This window comes from Meleagris gallopavo, chromosome 1 (genome assembly GCF_905368555.1).
Source record: "Meleagris gallopavo chromosome 1, MGAL_WU_HG_1.1, whole genome shotgun sequence".
In the NCBI taxonomy this organism is placed as follows: domain Eukaryota; kingdom Metazoa; phylum Chordata; class Aves; order Galliformes; family Phasianidae; genus Meleagris; species Meleagris gallopavo.
In genome coordinates this window covers 128,135,366-128,157,232 of record NC_139404.1, presented here as the reverse complement: position 1 = coordinate 128,157,232, position 21,867 = coordinate 128,135,366, and the positions used below count along the sequence as shown (strand labels likewise).

Genomic DNA, 21,867 nt, shown 5'->3' with positions numbered 1-21,867 from the left:
AGGACCCAGCCCGCCTCCTCAGCTCCGGCCGACACTCCCCTTGTGCTGAGGAGAGCGCCGCAGCGCTCCTCCCGCCGGACGGACGTTGGGGCAGCGAAGAGGCGGCGAGGAGGCACCCCGCGGCTCGGCAGAGCCCCGAGGTCGGGGCAGCGCCTCAGGAGGGTCGGCGGGGGGCAAGTGCGGCGGTTCCGCGCGGCGCCGTGAGGCGGCGGCCGTGGCCGGCGTGCCCGTGGGCGTGCTCCCGGCGGGAGGGCCGCCCCGAGCCCACACCCCCGCCGCCGAGCGTTCGCCTCCTTCCCCGAGAGCCGGCGCGGCGGCGGCCGCTCGCTCTCGGGCCGCTCCCCCCCGCCATGAAGGGCCGTCGGCGGTGGTGCTGGCGGGGGGAGCACCGCCGCTTGGCGCTGCTGCTGGCGCTCTACACGCTGCTGCTGCTGCTGCTGGTGCCCTACGTGCTGGACTACGGAGCCCGGCGGGCGCGGGCGGACGAGGAGCCGCTGCTACGGCGCTGCCCCAGCCTGGAGGAGGCGCTGAGCGAGTGGGGCTGGGAGCAGCGCCCGCCGCCGCCCGGCGACGACGACGACGACGAGGAGGCGGCGGCGGCGGCGGGGAACGGCAGCGGGGCGGGCAAGCGGCACATCTACCTGCACGCCACCTGGCGCACGGGCTCGTCCTTCCTGGGGGAGCTGTTCAACCAGCACCCCGACGTCTTCTACCTCTACGAGCCCATGTGGCACCTGTGGCAGGCGCTGTACCCCGGCGACGCGCTCAGCCTGCAGGGCGCCCTGCGCGACATGCTGCGCGCTCTCTTCCGCTGCGACTTCTCCGTGCTGCGCCTCTACGCCGCCCCCAACGCCCCCCGCGACCCGCTGGGCGCCGCGCCGCCCGCCGCCAACCTGACCACGGCCGGCATCTTCGGCTGGCGGACCAACAAGGTGATCTGCTCGGCGCCGCTCTGCCCCGCCGCGCCGCGGCCCCGCCGCGAGATCGGCCTGGTGGACGGCGCCGCCTGCGAGCAGCGCTGCCCGCCGCGGGCGCTGCGCGAGCTGGAGGCCGAGTGCCGCAAGTACCCGGTGGTGGTCATCAAGGACGTGAGGCTGCTGGAGCTGGGCGCGCTGCTGCCGCTGCTGCGGGAGCCCGGCCTCAACCTGCGCGTGGTGCAGCTCTTCCGCGACCCGCGCGCCGTCCACAACTCGCGCCTAAAGGCCAAGCAGGCGCTGCTCCGCGAGAGCATCCAGGTGCTGCGCAGCCGGCACCGCGCCGAGCCCCGCGGGCCGCCCCGCCCTCAGCAGCCTCCGCTCCCGCCCGGCCTGGGGCTGTTGGGCGCCGGACGGGCCCCCGCCCAGCACCGTGCCGAGTTTTTCCTCGGCGGAGCGCTGGAGGTGATCTGCCAGGCGTGGCTCCGCGACCTGCTGCTGGCCCGCCGCAACCCCGCCGCGCTACGCCGCCGCTACACGCAGCTGCGCTACGAGGACCTGGTGCGGGAACCCCGCGCGCAGCTGCGCCGCCTGCTGCGCTTCGCCGGCCTGCCCGTGCCGCCAGCCATGGAGGCCTTCGTGGTCAACATGACCCGCGGCGCCGCCTACTCCTCCGAGCGGCCCTTCCTCATCTCCGCCCGCGACGCGCGGGAGGCCGTGCACGCCTGGAGGGAGCGCCTCAGCCGCCAGCAGGTGCGGCAGGTGGAGGCGGCGTGCGGCGAGGCCATGAGCCTGCTCGCCTACCCGCTCAGCGCCGGAGAGCGGCGGTAGGGGATGGATGGAGGTCCTCCGGCAGCCAGCGAGGGGCGAAGCGGCCGTGTGCGGCGTGGCCATCGGGCGGCAAGATCTGAGCTCCTGCTCCGAAGGGGCGTTGGGGACGGCCGCCAAGCGTTGAGGGGACAGCAGGGATGCGCTTCGAAGAGTTCTGAGGTGTTTGGTAGGGGAGGTCCTCACCGGATGGCATCGAGCTCCAAGGCCTACCGGACATGAAACTGACGTACCAAGAGTTGTAAGTTCTTAAAACTTGTATTAAATTGATAAAAACAAAGACTCTGAGCAAACACTCAGAAAACTCGTATGAGAGTATCGCCCTTTCCAGAGCATAAAGCACATCTGGTTCCGTTGTATCACTGTTACAACACGTGAAGAAAGCATCTGTGGAACTCCTTGGGATCTGGTTGCCCACGCCTGGCAGGAGCTGCTGTGCCCGTGGCCTGGTTGCCCTGCAGGCATTGCCTGCACCTCCCTCAGCTCCCACCTGCAGCTCTGCCCTCGGAGCACTGGGAGGAGCAGCACGAGCATTTGTCTGCTTCTGTGTCTTGAGGACATTTGTTCCAGAAAGTCTGCATTTTTCTAAACTAGGCTGTAATCCTTTTTTAAAGAGGAGTGTTCTAAGAGACTGATAGGTGTGATACCAGTGGTGAACGTGCTTTTTGCAGATTTCTATAGAAGTGACATTATCTGGGAGGTGAATGCTTGACATTTCCATTTTGTTTTCTCAACCAGCTGAGAGAATGCCTTTCTGTCCCAGCTTCCTGGCTGAGACAATGAGCTGCACAGGGCTCCCATGCTCACATCCCCTCCCAGCGATAACATCCTCTCAGCTGTAGCTCCTGCATGTGGACAGAGCAAATGCTGCCACACAAGGCTGAGCAAATCCATCCTGGCAAAAGAAGTCCCCAACTAAAAGTCAATATTTAAGCAAAAACAAAAAAACAAAAAAACTGCAACACATCCTTAAGTTTCATTTTGGATTTTCAGGTGTTGTTTTCCTGTAGATGTTCTGGGGCTCATATGAGGAGGGTGTGCATGTGTATGTATGCAAATGTCTTTTTTCCGTTGCTTACTTGGGGACAGGAGGTTGAAGATTTGTGGGCACTCACTGTAAGTTTTTAGGAACTGCTCTTGGGTCTGTTCCAATCTGACAGCAGCTAACTAGTACCTTGGGAGTACATAAGGCTGTGGAGATGCTGACATACAATCCTCAAGCACGAAGTGAGAACATGTGCTTCAGATGGAGGATAATCCAGGCTCAGAACAAAGCTGTGTTTATATAAAGTGCTGGAAACGAAGAACGAAGGCAGCTCAAAGAAGTCACATTATCTTACAAGAAACGTTTGCATTGCTTTGTAGTTTTTCATGCTTTGGGTGTTGCACTGTAAAACATGTCAGTGTGTTAGGGCCAACCGTAATTTATTGTAGCTATTTTTCTTCCGTGGCCTTCCCACCCAAGAGCAGTGCCATTAGCACTGACACAGATGCAGTCAGGAGCATGCTTTTTGTGCTGGTCTGTGTTCAGCAAGTTACAGTCTAGGAACTGTACGGTGCAGCTGTTAAGCACTCACTTCACCTTGACAGAGAACCTCATCGTGCCAGCTCAGGATGCAGTGGTGTGACACAAGGAGCTGTGGGAAACACCCCCTCAGGTTCACTTTTACTGGCTTGTTGTGAGAAGTGTTGTTGTCCAACCTAAATTCATGCTTATTGCTGAAAAAATCCACTAATTGTAAACTATTTTGTTTTCTGAAACAGTTCCCACACTTGACAGATGTGTTTTCTGTATCAAGATTTGTTTTTTCTCCACAGAAGTTTCCTGTTCTCTTTGTTAGTGGTTCATTCAGTTTTTTTCTCACCCCAAGTTGTTCTCCTAAGACCTGATCTAGTTCTTGTCTTTTTTTGTGTGTGTGTACCATGAGAAGGGCTCTGTTCTGCAAAGTGTATAAAAATACAGCAAGTGCAATTTCTGTTTTGTGTTTAGGGCGTGAGAGTTTATTAGAAGGCCCTGAAAAAAGATCAGCGGGGAACAAACAAAACTGAAAAATGAAGAAGTAGCAGTGAGAGTGCAGGATGTGCAAGAGCACCAAGGGTTAGACAGCAATTGCTCAATGGCAGATGTTGTGACTGCAGCACTTCAGCCCGGGCAGGACCTGCTGAAATGCCATCATCCCAGGAGAACAGCTGAGGCTCACCACCTACTTTGCTCCTAAAGCATTGTGGTGGATGTTTACAGCACATCCTTGTTGGCCTGGTAATCTGCACCTTGTAGGAAAAACATTGTAATGTCAAACAACAGCATCGGTCTGTGCCTGAAAGGACAGAAGAAATGTGTGGGGTCAGGGGTGGGTGCTGGAGCTTTGTGGGAAGAGCTCTCTGGAAGGGCACCCAGCCTGCTGGGTGCTGGGCGCAGGACAGCCAGGGTTAAGCTGCATTTTGGCAGTGGCTGCTCTTCTGTGGCTTTGTTAATGAGCTTTGCGGCTGTGCTGGGCATCTTCTAGAACACAGGGGACTGGTAAGCATGCTGCAGCTGAGCTGAACTTGGCAGGCTGGGAATCAGTGGGTGCTGGGCCGCAGAGCTTTAGTGGTTTAGACTGAGATTTGAGAACAGTCTATGCTTGTGTCACGTTACATGTAATGAATTAACAGGTTTAATCTGTTAAGTCGTAGTTGGAACTGGGAACAAAACTGACAAATGCTTACACCATTATTTCTGTCATCTGGTTTTACTTAAATCTTTACTTTTGATCATGGTGCGTTTGCCTTAAGGGAGGTAGAAACTTGAGTCCTCTAATTGTATGTAAAGTGCTGTGCTCTAAGTGAGGTATTTCCGTGCTGGAATTGCTAATTGCTCTGTTCCCACCTTATATCTGTACTTAAACTGCTGGGCGACAACTGCAGTGACACGCTTGTGAGAAGCAGTGAAAGTGCAGGGTGAAGAAACACACAGCCCCTTGTGTTACTTACACGTGCTGACACATCACTTGCAGATCCCCACGCTGTGTACTCACATACTTTAGGTACAATGGAAATGTTTTCGTTGCACTGAGGTGTTTATTTCTTTGGTTTCTGTTTGCCAGCACAAAGCTCTCCCTGATGCAGTATCCGCTGAGGAATGCTGGAATGGTCGTGGAGAATGGTAGCAAAGTCGCTGATGGAAGAGCTGTGGTGTTGCATTGGTCTGCTCGGTGCTGTCCCCATTCACTGAGTGTGGTGAAAAGTTCTGAGTTTCTACATGAAGTTCTCTTCAGACATCACTACCGCAGCTTTCAGTAAGCCAGATTATGAAAACCAGTGCACAACTCCTGGGTTTATTACGGTCATGCAATTAAAGAACATTTTGGTGAAGAACAGAGCTCTGTAGACCCAAAGGCATTGAAGTGGTGGTTTCTGCAAGCATGGGACTTGATGTACTGCCTGCCAGTCATGCTGTCTTTGGCACCAGGCAAGTCTGGCTTCCATCACCAAGCTGTTGTGCCCTGCTGATGACCTGTACACTGTTTCTTGGTGTTAGTGAACAGGAATCAGGGCTTTCCCCGATGCCCCCAAATTTTTCTCCCCGTTTCTAACTGTCTAACTTTGACAAACTTTAACTGTATTTAGGCTGAATCTTTTCTTGTTGGGCTTAAGGTTTAATTCTCTTTGGGGAACTTAATTCAGTGCAGTGCATCTTCTTTAAAACCAAGGTTGGGATGTGGTGGTGTTGCACACACGTCCAGCTACTTTCAGAAATGGCTCTGTGAGGTCATTTTGTCGCTGTGGCGCTTTGGGACAAGTTTGGGCAGGGGGAATGACTTCCATGTAAGGGATGCACGTGTTTGGTTTTTACTGTTACTACTCTCAGTTGGCCAAATGTTTGCAAAAAACCCGTTAGCATGTGCTAGTAAAAGTGGTTTTTGTATGTTTACGTGTCTTTATTTTACACCAGAAAACATCTGCATTGGTCTTACCTTCAGTGAACATTCTCAAATCAATATGTTCCCATGAAAAAGGCACATGTATGATGGCAGTACCATGCTCTGTGTTTTAATTACCCATGCTCAGGGTGAATTAATGTAGATTTTAGTAGATACAGAGAAATATCAAGTGCAGTAGAAGCCCTCTACCTTGGAGAAGACAGAGCTGTTCACTCCGTTTAGCCTGAAAGGAAAGGTGGAAGGAGGACAGCAGCGCACAGCAGAATGAATAGCAGAGAGGCAGAGAGGTAGTCATGCCATGGACAACTTTGGCACGAGAACAGGAATTTGTAGGTGAGTAGTGAATCACTTCAGCGTGGCAGCTGGAAGTGCGGTTCTGGAGCAGGCTTCCAAATGGAGCAGTTTGTTCTGCAATACTCTGTAGCAAGTTCACATCATTTAAAAATTCTGGTCATTTTGTCTCTACCAGGACTTGAGTACAGTTTACCAGAGCTGTACTATAAATGAAGGTGAGAACAAAAGCCACATCATTAACTCAGTAATTTTTGCCCTGTTTTCTCAGAAGTCAGGAATGCCCCCAGCAGTCAGGATGCCTGCTGATAAAAGTGCTCTCTGCCATCAGTTAGAATCATTTCTTGCTTTAAGTCTTTTTATTTCTCCCTGGAGGTGCAGAAAACAGCCTGCCACCATTTCCTTCTGGAAACTTTGTCACTTTGCCTTAGCAGAAGCACGTGTTATACGATTGTTTATTACACAACAGCAACAAGAAGCACAAAAACACTCCATGTTAATCAGCTTTAAAGCTTATTAGCTTCCTATTCAGGCTTCAGTTGTACCATTCTAGTTCTGACACAGCACTGGGGTTCATTCATCCTTTTGCACTGAGCAACTTCCATGCTCCATGTGACTCAAGCCACAGAACTCTTCCAAGTGCAGCCTTAATGCCACCATATCAGATAACCAGATAGATGTTTGCTTGTACAACATCAAATTCATGCATGCAGAGAGGTGTTCTCACCTACGTGTCGTGCCTTAAGTTGCTTCTTTCTGATTGAGTGACTGCAGTTATACTCCTGAGGAGTTTAGTACGAATTTCATTTTCCACCATAAATTGTAAATTGGAGCCATAACTTGCAGTGATTCTTGGTAAATCCTTACCAGAATATTTATGTAGGTTGACTCTTCTGAGAACTTACAATCAAAGCTGCTACATTCACACTGGAAGCATCAAGCTGATATTACTCAAACTTTGTTCCTGGATTGAAAAGGAGCTAACCTTTATCTTCTGACAAGATTTTAGAGTGTGTAGTTGTCTTAATACTTTCATGGAGAATAAACCTCTTGCTGCTCTTGGCTCCCTGCTTTAGGTTAATGTGTTCCCTGTAGACTGGTCATGGTAACTTTGAAGGAAACTCCTAGAAAGCAGTTTTAAAACCGAACAAACTCAGCTCATTTTAAAACTGATTTACAGGTGGCTTGCTTGTGGAAGTACAGCAGCTGGCTAAAAAACTGTGCAGAGGAAAAGGATCTGGGAAGCGTTAGTTGACAGCCTTCTGAATATGAACCAGCAGTGTGCCCAGGTGCCTTAGGGCATCCTGGCTTGTATCAGAAATAGTGCAGCCAGCAGGAGCGGAGGGGTGATCATCTCTGTACTTGGCTTTGGTGATGCTGCACCTCGAGTGCTACATTCAGTTTTGGGCCCCTCACTACAAGAAAGGCATTGAAGCCCTGCAGTATGTCCAGAGAAGGGCAGTGAAGATGTGAGTGGTCCGGAGCACAGTTCTGATGAGGAGTGGCTGAGGAAACTGGGATTGTTCAGTCTGGAGAAGACGAGGCTCAGGGGAGGCCTTATTGCTCTCTACAGACTGGTCTCACATCCCCAGAGGTGTTCAAGAACTGTGAGGATGTGGCAATGAGGGACATGGTTAGTGGGCGTGGCGGTGGTGGTGGTTTGATGGTTGGACTATTCAGAGGCCTTTTCCAACTTCAGTGATTCTATGATTCTATTGCGTGGTGATAGCTTAAACAGGAGATAAGTCTCCTGTGATGTTATGAACCTGACAGAATAACTTTGAGGTAAGCATTTGATTAATACAACTTCTTCCTCTTCTAACGATGCTTTGATATGGTGAATGCTGAAGCAGTAAGAGGTCCCACAGAGTAATTCCCAAGACCGACTTTTGAACGTCTGCAGGCTTTTATCTACCTGTGAGATGGTAATTCTGCATTTGATGGCTTTAAACCAATGAGGGTAAAAAAAACTGGGGAAGTGGATAGTTTCTCTTTAATGCAACTGCGGCACTATAAGCATCTTTAGATCTGAGCACCAATTTGAAAACTACTTTGTGATGTTGTGGCTGTGACTGGTAAGATGGCAGCTTATTATGCTTCCATTGCTCAGAGTAGACATAATCATGTAGCATTTAAATACAATTTCTTGTTCCATAAGAAGAGAGCAGGCTTGGTTTTAACATTTTTAATATACATGGATTTTATAGGTTTATTTCATTAATCAGATGGTTCAGAGCACCTCAACAGTGGATTTAGAAAAAGTTACATTTTTAAGCACTGCACAAATCTAAATGTGAACTTTTTTTTTTTTAATGAAAAACAGACAAAACTGAGGAACCTCTTTGCTCCCAGCTTCAAAAACACACACAGCTTCTGGTACTGTGAGTGTGTTGCAGAAGTCAGTGGGTCTTATGTGTGTGGGTTAGTGGGAATAATAGCTTTCACTTAGTGATCCCACTCTTGCTTAGGGAAAACAGGAGGTCAGCGGATGAACAAAATTCACTTTCTTTGCAAACAGTGAACTTGTTCTGAACACCTATTGATATCTTGCAACAAAAAAGCGATATTAGGTTGGCAAACACAAACATCTTTATTGACTATATTAGGGAATACACAGAATGCCCGGGGGAAAGAAAGACATTACCGAACTTCACAGCTCATCAGGCACGGTTCAGTTCTTATCAGCATCTCATACCACTATTTCCACTCCTCCCATTTGATCTAGTTCAAATATCCAGCTGGTGTCTGCACACTGAGAAGTTACTGAGAACCCTTAAAAAGCCTAACTAGTCACAACTTGAGAAGGATATTCCCAGCTATCTGAGAAAAAAGTAATGCAAAAGCAAAAGAACAACAGATTATTTGGATTGGGGAAAAAAAAAAAAGAAAAAAGAAAAAAAAGAAAAGAGGACTGAAGATCTGAAAACAAGTAGCATTAAAAGCATCAGTTCCTCATTGTCCTGAACAAAGAAGCCCTGTAGTTTTAGGCAGGAAATAGCTGTAATCTTCTTAGGGCTTTGCTTTCCAATTGATAATGTTGAAGAAGAATTCCTTTCTCATTAAATACCAGATCTGAATTCATCCCTTACCCAATTACATGGTTTTGCACATTCATGTTTCAAATGCCCAAACCTACTTAACTATAGCAAACCATGACTTCTCACATTCAGATTTACTGCAGAGCTTCCTTCCCTTCCTGAGCGCTGGGTGAACTGGAGCAAGAAGGATGGCTTGCCCTCACTCAGAGCAGGTAGAGGAACTGTGCTATCTTGTCTGGAATTTCCTGCTGTGCATATTCAATGTGATATTGGAAAAGTTACACTCCCAAGCATAGAGCAGGTATAGGCTTCAGCCCAACTTCATGACTAGAAAGGATTAAGAACGACTGCTATCTAAAACACGTTCCAGTTCCAACCTCACCATACTACCCTAACTCTAAAAACCCTCCACTAGATCACGTCCCTGAGCACCACATCCAAATGGTTTTTAAACACATCCAGGGATGGTGACTCAACCACCTCCCTGGGGAGCCTATTCCAGTGCTTAACAACCCTTTCTGTAAAGAACTGTTTCCTGATATCCAACCTAAACTTACCCTGGTGCAACTTGAGGCCATTTCCTCTTGTCCTGTCACCAGTGAGAAGAGACCAACCCTGCTCTTGCTGGGGTTATTGGAAGAGAGCAATAAGGTCTGCCCTCAGCCTCCTCTTTCCCAGACTAAACAGCACCAATTCCTTCAGTCTCTCCTCATAGGGCATATTCTCCAAGCCTTTCACAAGCCTTGTTGCCCTCCTTTGGACCTGCTCCAGCTGCAGTCCCCTCTATCACACCCATATTAATGTACATCTACATTTTACTGCTGCTTATAATAATTTACTGTCAGCTGTTTGTGGCCCTTTCTTAAATACCAGGTTATCTGAGCAAGTGTTGGATATTCCTATCTGGGAATCATTAATCACATTTAAGGATGGGAACTGCAGTTCTGCGTTGTGAGGACACAGCTGAGCTGCTGGCCTTAACCTCAGAGAACAACCTGCCCTCCTGACTTCTCAGCTGAAATACAGAATATACATGCATGTGCCAAGCTGCCACCATTACCAATCAAATCAGAGGTTTCACAGATGACCTGAATCCAGATGGCATGGCTGTGGGTTCTCCTGGTGCAGCACACAGTAACTCCACGTAACTCCAGTGACTTCTACAGAAGCTGTAGGAGCACATACATACCCGCTACTTCTCAGCAACTCCAAGGTCTGCATCAAGCTGTGAACACAGTGAGGAAAGTAAAGACAAAGCACTTGGCTGACCTATAACAGATGTCTGTGTTCACACTGAAGCTGAAACTTTTTAACAAAGCAGGAGCTCCACACAACAGGCAGACCTCTTATCTTTGGAAAGGAGTGCATGGACGAGGCCTTAACCTTGTGTTCAAACATAGCCAGAAGTACTGGCTGTGGGATTCTTCTGAAAAGGCAGGCAGAAGAAAGGGAAAGGCATAATGAGGTAAGGGATGGAAAACAGGACCAGGTGAAGGTCTGGTAGCAGTTTTCTGCCTAATCATCTTTTTTACCCTTTTGATATATAGCCTGCAGCAATTATGTCACTGGGACAACTGATAAAAACCTGACTCTGCCCTTCCCAGTCATGGCCTAAACCAATGTCAAGAGCCCGACCCAGCAACTTCTGCCTGAATGTAATGCCACTGTGCTATGTTGTTTCATGTCAGGGTCATGCTGCACCAAGACAAAACATGGGACAGCACTCATAGGTGTGGTTCCACGGCTCTAGGCTTAAGAAACCAACTCTAGTAGAACCCAGGGGAGATCTTCCTTGCTTTTTTTTAATGAAGCAGTCCACATATAGCTTATCAGACTAACTCCATACAGCAGACGCAGGGTGCACTGTAGCAATTAAGTAACAATGTCAGTAGAGACTAGTCACTAACAGAGTCTAGAATCATAGAATGGCCTGGGTTGAAAAGGACCACAATGATCAACTAGTTTCAACCCCCCTGCTATGTGCAGGGTCGCCAACCACCAGAGCAGGCTGCCCAGAGCCACATCCAGCCTGGCCTTGAATGCCTCCAGGGATGTGGCATCCACAACCTCCTTGGGCAACCAGTTCCAGTGCGTCACCACCCTCTGAGTGAAAAACTTCCTCCTAATATCTAACCTAAATCTCCCCTGTCTCAGTTTAAAACCATTCCCCCTTGTCCTATCACTATCCACGCTTGTAAACAGCCGTTCCCCTTCCTGTTCATATGCTCCCTTCAAGTACTGGAAGGCCACAATGTGGTCTCCCTGGAGCCTTCTCTTCTCCAAGCTAAACAATCCCAGTTCCCTCAACCTTTCCTCATAGGAGAAGTGCTCCAGAGTAGGGACCACTATCGTGTGGGATTCCCTCTCAGCTGGACTGAGACCCCCACACCACAGGCACTGATATCTGCACTGATTATTGAACGTCAGGTCACATTACCTTCCCCGACAATATCTCGAAATCTCCCTTCTTGTTAGGGGATATTGATTATGGCCCTCTCTCAAAGAATTGGGTCTAATACTGTGCTTTGGAGGAATGGGCAGACTCCATTACCTGGCAGCTTGTGCAATGCACTGTGTACTTTTGGACTTTCCATGAGTTACCTAATGGTTTTGTGAGGAGCGGGGGGTGCGTATCATTTGTTGTGTGCTTTGCCAGTACTGTTTGTTTGTTAGTGCACATTTGGAATTGTTGTCTGTTGAGCATTTGCTAACTAAGACCGTAATTGCTTAAGGACAATGTATTAAATAAATATATAGTTAACCACCTGAGTTATGGTCAGTGAAGCATGTTAACTGAAATCTATTCCCCGTCTTCCACAAATATTATCCCTAGAACACAGCTTTTACAATACATTTTTATTTTTTCCTCTCTTCTCCTCTGTTTAATTAAACAATAACCCATTACTATTTAATATCATCAAAATACTGTGACCCCTCACGCTGGGAGCTGCTATTTCACCAAGGTAATTACCCATCTCCTGGCATTCTGCTTGCTGCCATTACTCTGTGCCGACACCAAGACAACTTAGGCAATCTGGGACCAAAATTTGGAATCATTGGATGACAGCTTCTTTGATTAAACTACAATCCAGAAATAAACTTCATGAATATGCTGTAACATGGAGCTGCACGGCCTACTTCTCCCTGCCCTAGCACTAGCAATGTCAGAGACATTATTAGTTAAAAATACATTCAATCTATTTATTATAGGCTGAAATCAAATATTTTAACAGTGTAGCAAAACCCTTTTAAGTCAAGCACTCACTTTCTCTGAGGGAACACATTTTTTTTCCTCCAAATAACCACATCAAAGTGGGCTGCAAGTATAGTATTTCCAATTACTGCTATCTAATTGACCAGATTCCCACAAGCTGCACAGCACAGCTCTGGCATTGTGCTCAGGCATAAAAATGAAGCCTGAATACTTCCACCACTTTTTTTTTTTTTTAATTAACTTGCATATCAAATATTTTTATATGGGATGCCTTCGAGTTCAGAAACATTTAAGATTTAAGAAATGCAGGAGACCAAAGGCACCTGAAAATTAAACAAAAAGTATTACATTATCAAACACTAAAGCTAACCTGAATGTTTGTTTCTCCAGAAATATGACTGCTGCCCATTTACGTGCACCAATACACATCTTCTCCAGCTCTATACTACAGAACATGGGCCTGGGAGGGGCACTACCTTTTCCCATACCACTGCAACAGGGTTCCCCCACACTAGCACCTATCATAGAATCAAAGAATCACCAAGGTTGGAAAAGACCTCCAAGATCATCCAGTCCAACCATCCACCTGCCACCAATATTTTCCCAGTAACCCACATCCCTCAGTACAAAATCTGAGTGTTTCTTTTACGCATCCAGAGATGGTGACTCCACCATATCCCTGAGGAGCCCGCTCCAGCTCCTGACCACTCTTAGTAGAATTATTTCCTAATATCCAAACTGAGTCTCCCGTGGTGCAAACCTACTGAGGGTGCACTCACTCCCCTCATTCAGGTCGTAAATAATGATACAGAACAGGCCCCAGTATCGACCCCTGAGGAACACCACCTGGTCACCAGTTGGATTTAACTCCATTCACCACCACTCTCCGGCCCTGTTCATGCAGCCAGTTCTTTACCCAGCAAAGAGTGTACCTGTCCAAGCCACAAGGAGCCAGTTTCCCCAGGAGAATACTGTGGGAAACAGTGTCAAAGGCTTTGCTGAAGTCCAGGTAGACTACATGAACAGTCTTTTCCTCATCCATCAGTTAGGTCAGTTGTCATAGAAGGAGATCAGATTGGTCAATCAGGACCTGCCTTTTGTGAACCCATGCTGGCTGGGCCTGATCCCCTGGTTGTCCCACACATGCCAAGTGATCTCTCTCGAGATGTTCTGTACAGCACCAAGCTCACCAACACAGCATGGGAAAAAGCTGGAAAGCCCTTTACTCCAGTATATATTATTATAAACTGCCTGTTAAGTTTTGGTCCCCAGATAAAGCTTCACACTTCAACAGTAGTTTGAAAGTCTGCAAGCCCAGGTATGGTGGTGCGTAACAGACCGTGTTTAAGAAAGTAGCGTAGGATAAAGGTGTATTGGATAGAGTGTCCAAACCAGACAGTTTATTAACTGAAAGTCTGAATTGATCCCAGTACTTAAGCCCTTTGCCTGTCACAAGTAGGTAAGTTCCACAGCAAAAGCCTGTAGAAATCACATAACAAATCAAGACAGGGAATTTCACCTGAGTCCGCAACACAGATTCAACTATGATTGGCCCACACTTGCATCTTGTTTGTGTCTATGCATGATTAAGGCACTTTCACATTCATCAGACTGATGTTACCTTAAAAATGACATCCAAGCTTATTGAAGGCTTTTTAGATTCAAGAAAATAGAGTGAAATTATTAAAAATAAAAAATCATTAAACATTCCTTTCCTTGCCCTTGATTAAAATTGAATCAGGCTTTCCTTGTAAAAGCCTTCAAATCTATGATGATAAGGGACAGTTGAGTTACTGTTGTGTTATCCCATCACCCCTTCTTTAGGATAAGTTTGGCAGAATTCCGCCTAAATCAGCATTTGGGACTGCAACATTAACAGCAACAATTGTTTACAATGCTGTTCCTGCAGTAAAATTGCCTGTTAAAGCCATTTCCTGGCTCTGAAATTCACTGTTTCCTCCCCTCTTTCCTTCTCTTTCACTTTATGGGCACATTTTTCAGAAGGACACTCCCAACATCACAAGCTAAGAGGAATCTGTGGTTTCACACCGCACAGTGCGCAAATCTCTTCTGCAAACTTGGGACGTACGACCCTCCTAACTCCACAAGTAAGGTTTGTGTCAGCTGCTGCTTGCAAAGAGCAGTTTTCACTGTAGGGACACGTGAAATTGTTACTCAATGTTTTTCTCTTAGGAACACTTTCATGCTACAAAACAGCTCCATCCTTCTTTACTGCGACTCTAGTTACAACAGATTGCACAGAAGCTGTGTGGGGTATTTACTGCCTTCTCTCCTGCATGATGTCCAGTCATCTCTTATCCTCCCTTGCTTATAAGTCCCAGTGGGTCATAAGTTCCATGTTTTGGAGAGGAATACTCCCTGCTGCTGATGTATCTGCAAGTTCCCTGTTTCTCCTCAAAAAGGTTCTCCCTTTACCCCCACCTTAAAGAAAAACATACTGAGTTGAAGCAACTGAGTACTCAAATTCCATTCCCACACTTGTGCAGAAGCAGAGACCATGTCTGCCAAGCCCGAGGTCAGGCATGTTATTCCTGCAAGCTACTTCAAACAGAGTTAAAAGAAACACTGCACCTCTCCTTAAAAGGCATGCAAAACATATTAGCGTTTGGAGCCTTGTTGTTCAGAATTAATACTGCTGATCAATACTGCCAGAAGAGAGATTGCAAGCCAAGTTCAACCGAAGTTACACAAGACAGAACATCATTTCCACACCAACCTACAAATAGTCCTGTTGAATGATTACAATCACAGGATGTGACCTCCTAGTTATTATAAATCACTCGGGCTGTTTATTAAGGCTGCTGCAGTTCCTACTATGAGGTCCTTCCACCTGCCAGGAGTAAAACACGGTGGCCCTCATACTGGTGAACATCACTAGAACCCTTGCCACATACTCAGATCAGCTCACTGCAAGTCCAGCCAAGAACACTGTTGTGGTTTTTTTTTCCTCAGCTTGCATTTTCTGCAGCCCTTTCCCCAAAGGAAATTTCTTCACTGTGAAAAAACATTTTTTGTAGGCCAAGAAATTCATATCCTTGGAATAGGGCCAGACTTGGACAATTTCCGAGTATTTAACACTTTACCCTGAGAACAGTAGAATCATTAAGGTTGGAAAGACCAACAAGATCATCTAGTCCAACCATCAACTCATGCTTATGATTGCTCTAGACCAGGTCACTCAGTGCCATACCCACGCTTTTCTTAAAAGCATCCAGGGATGATGACTCCACCACCTCACTGGGCAGCCTGTTCCAATACATTACTACTCTTTCAGAGGTGAAATTTTTACTAATATCCAATCTGAACCTCTTCCGGCACAACATGAGGCTATTGCCACTCATCCTATCACTGTTGCTTGGGAAAACAGGCCAACTCCAACCTCACAATAGCCTCCTTTCAGGTCATTGTGGACAGTGATAAGGACTCCCCTGAGCCTCCTCTTCTCCAGACTGAAAAATCCCAGTTCCCTCAGCTGCTCCCCATCAGACTTGTGCTCCAGACCCTTCACAGATTCATCGCCCTTCTCTAGACACTCTCTAGTTCCTTGATGCCTTTCTTGTAGCAAGGGCCCTAAAACTGAACATAGTGCTCAAGCTGAGGCCTCACCAGCAGTAATTACAGGGGGATAATCACCTCCCTGCTCCTACTGGCAATGCTACTTCTGATTCACTCCTTGTTCACCTTGTTCACTCTTTATTTTCTTTAAATCAGAAAAGGCAGGTTACATTGCTCCTTTCCCCAAGCCAGGTGTCTGCACATCAGATGTGGAGCACACAGCAAGAACACACTTGCCCTAGTCTCCCTCTTTTCTGAGGGCTTGACTTGAAGTTAGTGTGTTGGAGCTACTTCTGAAGCCCACAGAAGCACTGAAGCACCTCTCACAAAAAGCACCTTGTAAATCCACTGGTAAGCCCACATGTGTAACAGGATTGCTCTTGTACTGTTCCTTGTACTTACAGAACCCAGTAACAGCTCCTCACCTTTAACTAATAATCTCTCTAGAATCCCATAGAAGAATTGGCTCTTTTGCACGAACCACTGCAGGGTGACTGACTCAAAACACTTTTGTTTCTCACCCAACGAGCAAGGTAGGCACAAAAATGCCAATTTTCTACCTATTTTAGTATCTTCTAATTTTGTAAACGAATGTCTAATTCCTTTCCCAAACATTGTAGATGATTGTACAGAAAAGTTCAGGTAACTTCTTAGTCTGCTCAAACATGATGTTAGCGTTATGCTTGTGTATCGTTATAGATTTGAATACAATTAAAGACTTGTTGGCATAAGAAGCAGAACTCCTGCAGACCAGTCTTGTTTTAGTGTCAGGATTTGCTTCTATAAAGTACTGAAAGAAGATCAGGGACATCATTTTGCCCATCTGCAGGGACTCAAATCAGCAAACTCCTTGGTAACGTCAGGCGAAGGTTTTCAGTCTGATTGATGATGCAGAAAGCAAAAATCTAAAGGGAGGAATCTCTCAGTCCCAAGTACAAGGGCAGCCACGTCAGCTGCAACATCCCATGCTATTACAGCAATACTTCATTCTGCAAGGAACACCATCTCACACGTTCTATCTTTCCACGTGAAGCATATATTAGTATGTGTTGATTGCTATTCACTGCAATCTTCAACTTTGTTTTCTACTCAAAACCTCACACCAAAGTTGAAAGAAATTACATCCGCTGTACAGACAGGTCAAGCTCTTGCTCGCTCAGCATCTTCATAGAATCATAGAATGACCTGGGTTGAAAAGGGCCACAATGATCATCTAGTTCCAACCCCCCTGCTATGTGCAGGATCACCAACCAGCAGACCAGGCTGCCCAGAGCCACATCCAGCCTGGCCTTGAATGCCTCCAGGGATGGGGCATCCACAACTTCTTGGGCAACCTGTTCCAGTGTGTCACCACCCTCTGAGTGAAAAACTTCCTCCTATCTTAATGGAAAGAAACTGAAATGATCTTTTAGAAGACACTATTTGGTGAAATATACTGTTTTTCCAGGACAAAGAGTTGTTTTTTAATCTGCATTTTATGATTCTTTGTTTTTCTCCTCCTACTTCCTTAGTAAAGGAAATGTCGGAATTCTGGACAAGGACCAGTGAGGTAAGAAGCAGCTAGATATTTTAGCTTACCTTTGGCTGACAGTGAATTCCAATTTTAGAAGATTTAAAATGAAAAGAATAAATCAAGGAATAAAATTAAGCTTCCGTATGTAGGCCTCTTCTTACTATACTGGAGAAACGTTTCAAGCCATTTTGGAATACAGAAGTTAGACTCAATTTTGTTTGCCCTTTCACAGTCACATTTTGAGCTTACTGGTGAACTTCATTAAACCATATATCTTTGCACTGGAATTATGAACATGGACAGAAAGGAATCTGTACTGGGATGGTTTACTACTGCTTTTAGAGGCTCAGTTTCCCCAAGAAAGCCAACCAAACAATTTTTACTTCCAGAATTTGTACGTGGTCTTTCCTCTAAACAACAGATCTCTGCAGAAGGAGCTGTTTTTCACTCAAAGTGATTTGAGGCTTATCATCATTCGAGTTGGAAGGGACTCTTAAAAGCCACCTAGTCCAACTCCCCTGCAATGAACAGGAACAACTATAGCTACATCAGAGCCCTGCTCAGAGCCCTGTCCAGCCTGATCTTGAATGTCTCCAGGGATGGGCATCCACCACCTCTCTGGGTGACCTTCAAGATGAACGTAAAGTTTACCTCACTGTATTAAGTCCATTTACTTTAAATAAGTTTTTTTTAGTAATTTTGTATCTGCTTTTTCAATTGTTTTAGAAAAAAACAAAAACAGGACAGAACCCCATGAAAGCCAAGCTACAAAGAGTATAAATAGAGCATGGATCATTGCCATTGAAACTGGAGAACTCAGAGATCTGTTCTGCTCAGAGATCTTTCTTTATCGGGGTTTGTTACTCTTCACCCATTAAGAACAGAGCTCAGTTTTCCCACCCCACAAATAAAAAGTTCCTTGTTTTCTTGTTTCCTCTTTTTTTTTTTTTTTTTTTAAATGTCAGGCAGTCATTAAAGATCAGTGCTCTGTAAAAACGTACGTTGGAGGGACACATACAGGAGGTAGATCATTCATAAGCAAACATTCATAAGCAAACAGCTGAAAGAAAGTAGATTTGACCATAGGACCATAGGACTGCAGCGTTTCTCTGCAGCAGCATGTTGTCATCATTAGCCCAGCATTAAGTTTAATAGTTAAGGAGAAACAGAGCGGATATTTACTCACACACAATTTTATGAGGAACAACTGAAATGGCAGCAAGAAAGAAACCACACTTTTTAGACAAACCGATATTACATCACGTTAGTGGGCCACAGAGTCGTTTTAAAAAAAATAAACCTTCTGAGACATGAGAACGACACGACATTTCAGCATGCTTTGAATAGCTGAGCTGCTCTTCAAGGCGCAACAGTTTTCAGCTATCAGCAAAGACAATGATATCGCCTCACCTGGAAAGTAAGAAGCGTTTAGCATCACGTTAAAGCTAGCCTACGTGTGAGTGGGCTAAGTACTAGGCAAAGATTTTCCCTTTTCACACTTAAGATGATACTACAGTTCATCACTTCTGTAGCTTATACATTATTGTGCAATGCCCCACTGAAGTTTCACATCTACTCTGCAAAAGAGAATAGCGGTAAACACCTTTCTTTTAGGTAGACACAAATGGTAAAGCCAGTATATTTGTCTGTCCTTTTAATTAAATGTTTGCTGTTTATCACACACAAGAACTGTAAGCAGACTCCATGGGCTTTTCTGAGAAATATGAAACCTCTGTGAAAGTTCAGTACTGCTTTTTTCCCCCCCCCTTTTCCACCTCTTTTTTCTTCACTCCTTTTATCAGCTGTTTTCCCAAGCCCAAGACATATTTCTATCTTCACTTGATTTTTAGCAACCTTAAGGGAGAGGAAGTTTTACCTGCTGACTTCTACCCAAGAGCCTGGCTCCAGGCTTGGGTCAGGTCAGCCATATCTCAGACCACAAGAAGTTGGGTGTTATTCTTTCGAGGCAAGAGGTGTTCAGCTAATGGCAGCAGTCAAGGTGCCCAAAGCTAAAGGGACAAACAGCTCTCAGTGTCTTCCTATTTAAACACATGGCCAGTAACAAAATCTTATTTTCCCTTTTTTTCCCTGAAATTCATTAAGTACAGATTGTAGTAACAGACTTGCCAATGTTGCATTCATGCATCTTTAGTCCTAAGGCATACTGTCCCATTTTACCTCTGGATTTCTCAACCTTGCTAGAGAAGTAAATGGATCTCTCCACATTCAGATACATACACATTCCTCTTGATTGCCGTGATCACCACATTTATATTTCTTCTTCCACATTCACAAGCTAAGCCAAGACAAGCTCAGTTCTACGACAACGTTGTCACACGCCTCTTCTCACAGAGAGCTGCTGCAGCTGAACAAGACAATTGCAGCATGCTAGTTACGCTTAGATTCAACGTGTGGCGTAAAAGAAGAGAATGACCAGTTCTCATTTGTCTGTTTTCAGACTTCTAGAAAATCCCCACTGTCAGCATCTTGAGTAAAAAATAGGCGACGTCTTCAGACCTTAGTAAAACCACTTAAACACATTCACTTGCTTAAACAAACACCCCCACCTCAAGTGACACAGTGGGCAGCAGTCTTCCTTGATCCATCCGCAGAGCGAGAGCTGTTTGTACTGAGTCAGTAATCACGCATTGTCTTCCAGAGGAAATACTAGCCGGGTACCCCTGCTTGCAACTTCATGCTCTGCTGCTCCTAAGTCGCGTTCCAGTGCTTCCTCAGAACTACTCTTTGTTCTCCTGCCATCAAGGCTGGTGGTGGCTGTATGGGGGCCAGAAGAACCGTTTGCAGTTATTGTTGTATCGCCGTATGTCACAGTGAGGTCGCTGTCATTGAGAATAAAATCAGAATCCTCTTCTCTAAGTTGTTCTTGATTCTGAAAAAAAGAAGAAAAAAAAAAAAAGAGGAAAGCCTTTATACAGTGCACAGCATTAGGTCTTCGCCAAAAAAATAACTGAACAGACAAGTTCACCTACATGTCAATACAGCAGCAACAGAAGGTAAAATTCCACCATAAGAAGTGTTCAAAATAACCCTGAACCCAGCGTTTGCAAAACAGCTTGCTGTTCTCTGAATAACTACAGCTCTTGTGGGCAGACAAGGGGGATCTGAACTCAAGAACTAGATCTTCAGACAAGTCACTAGTGATTTTTTAGCACTGGAAGAGTACAAGTAGTACAGGAAAGAGAAGCTGTCTACCCCGTTTTTTATATGACAATTTAGAAGGCTGTTCAGGAAAAAGAAAGCCTAAGACTGAGTGCAATTAAGCATTTCAACTACAAAGTCTGAGTTGTATCTTTTTGCTACCTCGGTAAGTTCAGAAGCAAAAGACTCACACAAACTAATAAAAATTCACTAAATCCAAATTCTTAACATTCAAGATTTCCTTGGCAGATTATTTTTTAGTTCATAAATTAAATGAACTAACTGCTTACAATGTTTACCCAGTACTAGATGGAGAATTAGTTAGCCTAGTTCTTAGGAACACTCTCAATCCATGAAATTAAGACAGACTTATATAAGAAAATGCTTTCTTCATCTTTTTAACTAGTTCTGAAATGTTTTCTTTTCAAACTCATTCAAAACAGTGGCTCATGAAACCCTATGAATTTATTTTGGTAGAGATGGGATCAAATGGATTGTCAAGGACTAGAAGTTGGTGGAGTTGGTAATGACAAGACAAAGGTAAAAGGCTTTAAACTGAAAGAGGGTGGATTTAGACAAGATATCAGGAAGAAATTCTTTATTGTGAGGGTGGTGAGACACTGGAACAGGTTGCCCAGTGAAGTTATGAATGCCCACTCCCTGGACGCATTCAAGGCCAGGCTGGATGGGGCTTTGAGCAACCTGGTCTAGTGGGAGGTATCCCTGCCTATAGCAAGTGGTTGGAACTGGGTGATCTTAAAGGTCACTTCCAACCCAAACCTTTCTGTGATTCTATAACAAAACACTTGAAGTCAGTTTTCCTACATAGCACAACACAACAGCAAAACATTAAATTGTACCATGTTTAGCATGGTCTTCATAAGAGGCAAAAATGCCTGAATTAGTCAAAAATTGTGTTTTTCTCATAGTGGAAGAAAACTCTAACAGTATTATAAAGCTTGCTTTCTCATAACCAAAAGCGAGCATTTCCCCACACAAATATCTCCATATTGCTTAGCAAGATCTGAAATGTAAGCATGTGTATCACTGTTCTCAGTAGACTGAATGCTCTCCACACCACATTCTCAATGTACACCATTTCTTTCCACTATAGCAAAGGAACAAGGGCGAAGTCCAACTGATATAGGATGCCTGTAGTTAGCCTGACCAGAAAACCCCACCTGGATTGCAGAGCAGTAGTTCAGGATAGTTGAGACTGACAATTCTGATTGATGCCTGATGAAAAACTCTGCGCCTAACTAAATAAAGCTTCCTGGAAATACTTCCTGTTTTTATTTCGGAATGAGAATCAGCCGAAGTAAGGCAGCAGAACCCTCCAGGTGGTACAGAATGTGAGCTAGTCAGGGCTAAAAGAGGTGTTTCACAAGCTTACCAAAAACACTGCAGTTCA

At 45.8% G+C, this 21,867-nt stretch overlaps 2 protein-coding genes across 4 annotated transcripts in view; one reads left to right on the top strand and one right to left on the bottom strand.

Moving 5' to 3' along the window:
* The first annotated feature begins 206 nt into the window (after positions 1 to 206).
* Positions 207 to 5,649, top strand: CHST7 (carbohydrate sulfotransferase 7). The gene is made up of 2 exons (XM_085213393.1): positions 207 to 1,983; positions 4,829 to 5,649. The coding sequence occupies exon 1, from the start codon at positions 351 to 353 to the stop codon at positions 1,743 to 1,745; it is 1,395 nt and encodes a 464-aa protein (XP_085069519.1). The 5' UTR covers positions 207 to 350; the 3' UTR covers positions 1,746 to 1,983; positions 4,829 to 5,649.
* Positions 5,650 to 8,522: 2,873 nt separating this feature from the next.
* Positions 8,523 to 21,867, bottom strand: part of SLC9A7 (solute carrier family 9 member A7) — a 78,623-nt gene continuing 65,278 nt past the window's right edge. For 2 of the 3 annotated variants that reach the window (XM_085213382.1, XM_085213375.1), the window contains one exon: positions 8,523 to 20,187. In XM_085213382.1, the coding sequence (XP_085069508.1) occupies positions 19,939 to 20,187 (249 nt within the window). In that variant the 3' untranslated portion in view covers positions 8,523 to 19,938. The remainder of the gene's footprint in view (positions 20,188 to 21,867) is intronic. The other variant, XR_014880423.1, reaches the window with a different exon arrangement.

Bases quoted from the DNA above. Each gene is read 5' to 3' on its own strand.
- CHST7 (XM_085213393.1), top strand. From the start codon at position 351: ATGAAGGGCCGTCGGCGGTGGTGCTGGCGGGGGGAGCACCGCCGCTTG.